General features: G+C 67.9%; 2 protein-coding genes across 2 annotated transcripts; one reads left to right on the forward strand and one right to left on the reverse strand.

Moving 5' to 3' along the window:
- The first annotated feature begins 305 nt into the window (after positions 1-305).
- On the forward strand, positions 306-1,570 carry DDIT3 (DNA damage inducible transcript 3). Its single transcript, XM_033083261.1, has 4 exons — positions 306-392; positions 589-636; positions 753-904; positions 991-1,570. Exons 3-4 carry the CDS (start codon positions 776-778, stop codon positions 1,360-1,362), a joined length of 501 nt encoding a protein of 166 aa, XP_032939152.1. The 5' UTR covers positions 306-392; positions 589-636; positions 753-775; the 3' UTR covers positions 1,363-1,570.
- Positions 1,511-8,713, reverse strand: MARS1 (methionyl-tRNA synthetase 1). The gene is made up of 21 exons (XM_033083176.1): positions 8,611-8,713; positions 8,438-8,513; positions 8,256-8,334; positions 7,994-8,128; positions 7,651-7,726; positions 7,407-7,561; positions 7,223-7,335; positions 7,036-7,152; positions 5,859-6,062; positions 5,540-5,741; positions 5,006-5,080; positions 4,764-4,934; positions 4,591-4,686; positions 4,390-4,507; positions 3,998-4,211; positions 3,353-3,484; positions 3,151-3,255; positions 2,387-2,570; positions 2,154-2,225; positions 1,876-1,971; positions 1,511-1,778 (listed from the first exon to the last, which is right to left on the reverse strand). Exons 1-21 carry the CDS (start codon positions 8,711-8,713, stop codon positions 1,632-1,634), a joined length of 2,670 nt encoding a protein of 889 aa, XP_032939067.1. The 3' UTR covers positions 1,511-1,631.
- Between the last annotated feature and the right edge of the window lie 638 nt (positions 8,714-9,351).

The following is a 9,351-nucleotide window of genomic DNA, read 5'->3' on the forward strand; positions in this document are numbered from 1 at the left end:
GGACGGAACGAGACCCGGCGGCACCGAGGCCCCGCCCACTCCCACAATCCCCGCCCATTCCCGGACAAGCCCCGCCCCTGTCCCGTGCCCGCTGGGGGCGTGGCCAATTTCCCGCCATTGCATCATCCCCGCGTGACCCCCCCCGCGCGCCCCTCCCGCGCGCTGGGCGGTGCCGCCCGTCCCGCCCCCGCCGCGCTCCCATTGGTTGGCGCTGCCCTGTCAGTCACGGGCTCCGCACGCTCATTGGCTGCCGCGGGCGCGAGCGTTGCGTCAGGCGGCTCTTAAAGCGGCGCGGCGGGGGGGGCAGGGCAGAGCGCGGGACGATGCGGACGAGGATGAACCGGGAGCAGCGAGCGGAGCGGGGCTGGGGGGAGCCGAGACCACCCAGGAAGGTGCGGGGAGGGCGAGGGGCAGTCCAGGGACCGGCCCTGGGGGGTGCTGGCGGAGGGATTCCGGGAGGGGAACCCGAACACCCGCACCCGCCTTGGCGGGACGGTGACCCCGGGGGCGGGGTAGGGGCTCTGACCCCTGGCGGATCCCCCACTCGGGGGTCACCGATCCTAACGCCACCCCCTTCTCCTTCCCCAGGCATCCCGGAGAAAGTGTATCCTTATCGACCACCATACCTGAGAGCAGGTAAGAAAACATCCCCCGCCATTCACACGCACCCCTGGGGTCCCGTGGCCGCCTCGGGCACCGGGGGTCCCGGCCCTGTCACCCCCTCACTCCCTTCCCGTTCCTCGCTCCCGCAGCCCGCGCCGGGCCCGAGGTGACAATGGCGGCCGAAGGGCTGTGGGGGCCGGGCGGCCCCCCCGGCTGGGAGCTGGAGGGGTGGTACCAGGACCTGCAGGAGGTGCTGGCGGCGGAGCCCCCCGGAACCGCCCCCGCCTGGGGGGCTGAGCAGGTGAGCGCGGGGCCGGAGCGCCCCCGGGCCGGGGATGCGGGTGGGGTCCCCTCCATCACCGTTCCTGGCTCCCGCTCTCTCCGCAGGTGGATCCGGGCCCGGGGGGCTGCGGGCTGGACCTGGCTCTGGCCGAGGAGCTGCTGGAGCTGCTCGGGCCGGAGGGAGCGGCCCCAGCGGAACCCCCGGGCGCGGCCCCCGGCGGGAGCGACCCGGCCCGGCCGGGCCCCGCCGAGGAGGAGGAGGAAGAGGAGGAGGCGCGGGGGGCGCGGAGGAAGCGGCGCGGCGGCCCCGGGGCCCCGCGGGACGGGGAGCGGCGGCAGCGGGACGGGGAGCGGCGGGTGCGGGAGCTGACGGCGCACAACGAGCGGCTCCGCGCCGAGATCCAGCGGCTCAGCGCCGAGGTGCAGCGCACCCGCGCCGCGCTCATCGACCGCATCGTCAACCTGCGCCAGGTGTAGCGGCGGGGCCGGGGCCGGGACACACCGAGCACAGCCCCGGGGAAAGGCGGCAGCGCTGCCCCACAGCTGGGGACAAGGACTCTGCTGCCCCACGGACTGGGTGGGGGCAGCCCTATGGACAGACGGACACTGCGGACAGACAAGTGGATGCAGCTTCTCCATGCCGTTGTACAGCTCTTTGTCATTTATTACACACATCTAACCACAACCAGCACGGCCCAGTTTGGTTACTGGAGGCACTGGTGCCACTCCCAGTCTGGTTACTGGGGCTACTTCTTCCGCTTGCCCTTGGGGACCTCGGGGCTGCGGCCCTCGGCCAGCGCCAGCTGCTGCTTCAGCTCCAGCAGTTTGGCCACCTGGGCGTCCACCTGGGCCTTCTCCACCTGGGCAGCCTTCAGCTGCCTCACCAGGTTGCCCTGGACGGGGGGAGGAAAGATTTGATGAGGATTTAGGGGAGGGGGGGTTGGTTTAAAGGTGTGACAGAACCTGTGTCCCCTACCCTGTCCCCCTCACCTGCTTGGCCACCTGCTCTGTCAGCTCCTGGATGCGTTTGGGGTCACCTGGAGCTGCAGGAGTGTTGGGGGCTGGGGCTGGGGGCGGCTGCTTGGCCTGTAAGGAGAAGAGATGGGGATAAGCTCCCCTCACTCCTGTTCTGGGCAGGTGCAGCTCACCTGGGGCAGCACCAGGAGTTACCTGAGGTTCTACAGCACTCTCTGGGCTGGGAATGGGGAGGGACAGAGAGGGTGGGGCTGCAGTGCCCAAAGCAGTGAGACACCTGAGCCCCCACTCACCTGCCCTCCCCCAAAGCGCTGCCGCAGAGCTTCCACCTGCTCGGGCTCCAGCTTCTGGAACAGGGGGCTCACCTGGTGCCAGCAGGGACAGAGGGGTCAGAGCTGTGGGGTCAGCACCTGCACAGCCCACCCAGGCAGGGGCTGGGGGTGGCAGGGCCTGGCCTGCCCTCCTGGGGACACACCCTGGGGGCACACCCTGCCCTCCCCTGCCCTCCCCCGTGCCCTGGCTGTACCGTGCCCACTCGGTGCCCCGCGGGCAGGGTGCAGGTGAGGCCGGGCCCGAGCCCGCAGCGCTCCGGGGGGATCTGCAGCTGCTCCTGGATGGCGGCGCTGACCCCGGGCACGAAGGGCTGGAGCAGAGCAGCCAGAGCGGCCGCCACGTTCACTGCCACACCCGTCACTGTCCCTGCGCGCTGCCTGGGGTGGGGACACCTCTGTGACACCTGTGATCCCCCATCAGTGCCCCCCGTGTCCCTGTGCCAGGCCCTGTGCCCGTGTGCTGCCTGTGGGGACATCTCAGTGTCCCCTGTGCCCACCCTCACCCCGTTCCCGGTCAGTGCCTGTGGGAGGGGCCATCAGGGACACCCCCGTGTCCTGCCACTGTCAGTGAGGACAGCGACCTCTCAGTGTCCCCACAGCTCCTGCCTTCGCTCCATCCCTGCCCTGTGCCCCCCATCAGGGCCATCCCCCACCCTGACAAGGTTCATGTCCTTCCAGGGGACCCCCTGTGCCCCCCAGGTCACCCAATCACCCTCTACCCCCTCAGATTTTGCCCGTGACCCCTCCCTGTCCCCCCAGGTCATCAATCACCCCCTCATATTGGGCTGTGACCCACCCCTGTGCCTCCCAGGTCACCCAATCACTCCCTCAGATCATGGCTGTGACCCCCCCCCGTGCTCCCCACCTTGTGCCCCCAGATCACCCAATCACCCCCTGATTGTGGCTGTGACCCCTCCCTGTCCCCCCATGTCCCCCGCCGTGTCCCCTCCATCCCTACCTGTCCCTCTGGTCGCCCTTGATGCGTTTCCAGGGCTCGTTCACCTGGATGTACTGGTTGCCGTGGCGGGAGATGCCGAGCACACACCTGAGCGCGTCGCGGATTCTGGGGCACAGGGGGGCACAGGGGGGGCACAGGGGGGGCTGAGCACCTGCAGGGCAGGCCCTGCCCCCCCTCCCCGGGTTCTGGACCCCAGACCCACCGGACTTTCTCCATCAGCTGGTGGTACTGGCGTATCTCCAGGGTGACCCGGGCCAGGAGCCGCTGGTCCTCAGCTGTGAGCGCCATGTCGGGCACGGTGCCCCCAAAGAACTTGCACACGAACATGCCAGCCCTGGGGACAGGGGACAGGGGTGAGAATGGTCTGGGGACAGGGGACAAGGGGTGAGAATGGCCTGGGGACAAGGGGGAGCACGGCCTGGGGACAGGGGGACAGGGCTGAGAACAGCTTGGGGACAGGGGTGAGAATGGCCTGGGGACAGGTGTGAGCACAACCTGGGGACAGGGGGATAGGAGTGAGGGGGACAGAGGTCAGCACAGCCCAGGGCACAGCTCTGGGACAGGTGTGAGCACAGCCCAGGGACAGGTGTGAGCACAGCCTTGGGGACAGGGAGGACAGGTGTGAGCACAGCCCAGGGACAGGGGGAACAGGTGTGAGCACAGCCCAGGGCACAGCCCAGGGACAGGTGTGAGCACAGCCTGGGGACAGGGAGGACAGGTGTGAGCTCAGCTCTGGGACAGGTGTGAGCACAGCCCAGGGACAGGTGTGAGCACAGGTATGAGCACAGCCCAGGACAGGTGTGAGCTCAGCTCTGGCCCAGCCCTGCTCCCCCCAGTGTCCCCACACCTGTTGATGAAGTTGCCCAGGTTGTTGAGCAGCTCAGAGTTGTTTTTGAGCAGGAGGTCGGCCCAGCAGAAGGCGCTGTCCTGGCCCTCGGGCCGCAGGTACAGCAGGTAGAAGCGCCAGACGTCAGCAGGGATCCCGGTGTCCTTGGCCATGTCCCCGAACACGCCCACGCCCCGGCTCTTGGAGAACTTGCCATCCTCGTAGTTCAGGTACTCTGCGGACAGGTGAGCACCCACCCAGGCAGGGAATGGCCCCTGGCACAGAGCAGGGGGAGCGTGGAGCCCCCACACCTGGCCCCCAACACCTGGGGCTTCCCAACACCAGTGCTCCCCCACACCCCTGGGGCTCCTTCACACCTGTGCCCCCGCCCCTGTGCCCGCACCTGGCCGTACCTGTGGCGATCAGGTGATTCACCAGGGTGTAGTTGTCGTCGGCGCCCAGCAGCGAGCAGGGGAACACGACGCTGTGGAAGGGGACGTTGTCCTTGGCCATGAAGTTGTAGAGCTCCACCTGGCAGGTAACAGGGACAGGTGGAGGTGTCAGGGGGGTGTCCTGCTCTGTCCCCACCTGCAGCATCACCTGGCTCCCCGTACCTGCTGGGGGTTCTTCCACCAGCGCTCCCAGTGCTCGGTGTAGTTGGCAGTGATGGACAGGTACCCGATGGGAGCGTCGAACCACACGTAGAACACCTGGGGGAGGCGACACCTGAGCAGGTGAGCCCGGCAGGGAGGGCCCAGCAGGGCACACCTGGGGCTGGGGGTCCCACCTTGTCACGGAAGCCGTCGAGGGGCACGGGGGTGCCCCAGGTGAGGTCGCGGGTGATGCAGCGCGGTTTGAGCCCGTCCCGCAGCCAGGTGCGCGTGATGTGCCGCGCGTTGGCCGTCCAGTCCCCTGTGGCCCAGGTGCGCTCCAGCCAGGCCTCCAGCGGCCCCTCCAGCTGTGGGGGACACAGTGAAACACCTGGGGGTCCCCATCCCCACCTCACTGCCCCCCCGGGGTGCAGCTCACCTTGGGCAGGTCCAGGAACAGGTGCTGGGTGGGCGTCACCACCGGGGTCCCGCGGCAGATCTTGCACTGCGGGTTCTGAGGGAAAGGAGGGGGGCAAAGGTGGGGGGAGATCCCAAAGGTGGGGGGAGATCCCCAAAGGTGGAGGAGGGGCCCACAAAGGTGGGGCAAAAAAAAAGGGGGGAGGGAAATGTGAGTTAGGGAGGACCACAAAGGTGAGGGCAAAGTGGGGGGGAGGTCCCCAAAGGTGGGGGGGAAATGGGGAGTCCCCAGAAGTGGGGCTGGAGAGGTTCCCACAGATGGGGCTGGGGGATTCCCTAAGGTGGGGGTGGGGGTCCCCAGAGGTGAAGGGGAAGTGGGAGTCCCCAAAGATCGGGCTGGGGGGTCCTCAACGGTGGGGCTGGGTGATCCCCACAGGTGGGGCAGGGGTGTCCCCACAGGTGGGACTGGGGGATTCCCACAGGTGGGGCAGGGGTTCCCTGGGGGCAGGGGTGTCCCCACAGGTGGGGTAGGGGGTCCCAGGGGCTGCAGCCCCACCTTGAGCTCCACAGCGTTGATGAGTTTCCCACACTTCTCGCACTGGTCCCCGCGGGCCTCGCCGTAGCTGCAGAAGGGACAGGTGCCCTCCACGAAGCGATCGGCCAGGTACCGCCCACAGCTCTCACACCTGAGCTGCTCCAGCGTGTCCTGCAGCAGGAACCCCCGCGCCAGCAGCCGCTGGAAGATGTCCTGGGCGATCCTGGGGACAAAGGGGAGCCCAGGTGAGCCACAGGTAACCCTCAGTGCAGGTGGGGCTCACCTGGTCTGCAGGAGCTCACCTGGTCTGTTTGGGCTCACCTGGCCCACAGGCCCTCACCTGGTCTGCTGGGGCGTGGTGGTGCGGCCGAAGTGGTCGAAGGAGATGCGGAACCAGGCGTAGACGTCGGCGTGCAGGGCGTGGTAGCGGTCGCAGAGCTCCTGCGGGCTCAGCCCCTCCTCCAGCGCCCGCGTCTCCGTGGCCGTGCCGTACTCGTCCGTGCCGCACACGAACAGCGTGTTCCAGCCGCGCAGGCGGCAGTACCTGCGGGCACCTGGGTGGGTACCTGCCACAGCTGAGTGGGCACTGTCACACCTGGGGTGGGCACCTGGCACACCTGGGGTGGGCACTGTCACACCTGGGTGGGCACCTGGCACAGCTGGGTGGGTACCTGGTACAGCTGGGTAGGCACTGGCACACCTGGGCATGGGCACCTGGCACAGCTGGGCATGGGCACCTGGCACACCTGGGGTGGGCACCTGGCACACCTGGGGTGGGCACCTGGCACAGCTGAGTAGGCACTGTCACACCTGGGCATGGGTACTTGGCACACCTGGGGTGGGTACCTGACACACCTGGGGTGGGCACCTGGCACCCCTGGGCATGGGCACCTGGCACAGCTGGGGTGGGTACCTGGCACTAGGCACACATGGGCATGGGCACTTGTCATAGCTGGGGTGGGCACTGTCACCTGTCACACCTGTGGAGCACACCTGGGGATGGGCACCTGTCACCTGTCACACCTGTGGGGTACACCTGTCACATCTGTGGGGGGCACTTGTCAAACCTGGATGTAGGCACCTGTCACACCTGGGGGGCACACCTGTGACACCTGGGCATGGGCACCTATCACCTGCAAGAGCACCTGTCACACGTGTGTGTGGACATCTGTCACACCTGCAGGGGCACCTGGAACACTTACAGAGGTGAACAGGCAGTGCAACACCCCTGTACAATAAACTCCCACAACTGGCAGCACCTGCAGACGCACACCTGTAACACCTGTACAGGAGTGCAGACAGCACAGCCCCCCAGGAGCACACCTGTAACACCTGTACAGGAGTGCAGACAGCACAGCCCCCCAGGCGAACACCTGTAACACCTGTACAGGTGTGCAGACAGCCCAGCCCCCCAGGTACACACCTGTAACAGCTGTGCAGGTGTGCAGACAGCCCACACCTGTCACACCTGTGCAGACAGCCCAGCCCCAGCCCCAGGGAGGCTCCCCCAGCCCCACCTGGCGAAGGTGTCGGCGCTGAGGACGCAGCCGATGATGTTGCCCAGGTGAGGGACGTTGTTGACGTAGGGCAGCGCACTGGTGATCAGGACGTTCCTCTCGCCCTCCACAGGTAACCTGGCAGGGAGGGGCGGTCACAGCGGTGTCCCCACCTGCCCAAACCCCCGTGTGTCACCTGGGCACTCACACAGGTGTCCGTGGGGGCCGGAGCGGGGGCAGCGCCGCAGGGCCCTGGGCCCAGATGTCCACGGCGGCCGTGATGTCGTCATCGGTCAGCATCCGCTCCGGGCTCTCCTCGTCCTGCGGGCACCAGGTGAGGGGGGCTGTGCTCACCTGCCCCCCCAACCCTCCCCCCGGGGCCGGGGCCGCACCTGGGGCTCGTGGCGAGGGGCCAGGATGGGCGGGGGGTGCTGGGCCAGGTGTGTCCGGAGCTCCCGCAGCGCCTCCGGCAGCAGCGCGGCCACGTCCCGGCACGGCTCCCACTGCGACATGGCCCGGAACCAGGAGCGCAGCACCTGCAGCTCACCTGGGCGGGGACACGCGGGGTGAGCCCCGGCCCGGCACGGACCCCCGGCCCGGCAGGGACCCCCCCCGCCCCTCCCAGCCGGCTCTTACTGGGCAGACTGGTCTCGTCCTGGAGCGCTGGGAACAGGCTGCCCCACACCACCACGTCAGCGACCGAGGCGGCATCCTGGGGAGACAGGCACGTACTGGGGGAACTGGGGACACTGGGAGGGACTGCGAGTTTCACGTAGGAGGAATGGGGACGAACTGGGGAGGGGACTGGGGGTGGTGCCAGGTGAAGGCAGGACTGGGTGCACTGGGAGGCGCTGGGGGCCGTTTCCATAGCGGGGTCAGCAATGTCCCGCCTTTCCTCTGGGACAACGTGGGCTGGGGACAGGGCTGGGGACAGGGCTGGGGACACACCTGTCGGGCAGGTACCAGCGAGCTCACTCACCCCGGCCAGGTGGGAGGTGCCGCTCCGGGCCAGGTGCTGCTCCAGGTGAGCCAGGAGGGGCTGCAGGACACCGAGAGCGTCGGGCCCCGGCCGGGCCTGCACCAGCCGCAGGTACAGGGCAGCGGCCACCGCCGGCTGGGGACAGAGGGGACACAGACGGGTCACATCGGGGACACAGAGGGGACACAGACGGGTCACATCGGGGACACAGAGGGGTCACATCAGGGACACAGATCCCCTCGGGGGCACAGGGGGCACTCACCTGCAGCTCGGTCGCCTCCCATTCCAGCCACTGGGTGATGAGGTCGGTGGGCTCCTCCCCGCGGCACAGGTAAAAATACCTGCGGGGGGAAGGGGAGTCGGGGGGTCTGGGGGTGAGAGGGGGCCGGGGGAGGTTCGGGGGTTTCAGGGAGGGTTTGGGTGGCTGTGGCCGCCCGCACTCACTGGCAGATGGCGTTGGCAGAGAACAGCACGGTGCCGCTGTCCAGCTCCAGCTCGGGCCCGCCGGGGCTCGGCCGCTCTGAGGGGAGGGAGGTGCTCAGGCCCGCGCGGGGTGCCGGGGCGGTGGCGGGGCCGGCTGTGCGGCCCGGGGTGGGGTGTGAGGGTGCCGGGCTCACCTGCGGGGCCGTCCAGGTGCGGCCGGACGGGCGCGGGGGCGGCGGCGGCGGCCGCGAGCACCTTGAGGGCGGCGGGAGCGCCCGGCGGGACCCGGAGCCGCATGGCGGGAGGGGGCGGGGCCGCGCGGGGCACGGCGGGAGGGGGCGGGAAGGGGGCGGGGCCAGCGCCGTTCGCTCCGCCTTGGCCCCGCCCCTCCGGTGTTGTTCCAAGTCTCGCGAGAGCGTAGCCGAGAGGTTGCCATGGCAACAGAGACGCTGCTGCCCGGGCCACCATGGGAGGGATGGGAACCGGGATGGGATAACGGGATAATGGGATAATGGGAACCGGGATGGGATAAATGGATAATGGGACAGGAACAGAAATGGGAACCGGGATGGGATAATGGGAACCGGGATGGGATACTGGGATAAAGGGATAATGGGATGGGATAATGGGATAATGGGATAATGGTATGGGATAACGGGATAATGGGATAACGGGATGGGATAATGGGATAATGGGATGGGATAATGGGATAATGGGATGGGATAATGGGATAACGGGATCCATGGGATGGGATAATGGGATAACGGGATGGGAACAAGGATGGGGTAATGGGAACCGGGATGGGAACGGGGATGGAATAATGGGAACAGGGATGGAATAATGGGATAATGGGATAACAGGACAGGAACTGGGGTGGAACCAGGATGGGATAATGGGATAACGGGATGGGATCCATGGGATAATGGGATCCATGG

This window comes from Catharus ustulatus, chromosome 31 (assembly GCF_009819885.2).
Source record: "Catharus ustulatus isolate bCatUst1 chromosome 31, bCatUst1.pri.v2, whole genome shotgun sequence".
Classification (NCBI taxonomy): domain Eukaryota; kingdom Metazoa; phylum Chordata; class Aves; order Passeriformes; family Turdidae; genus Catharus; species Catharus ustulatus.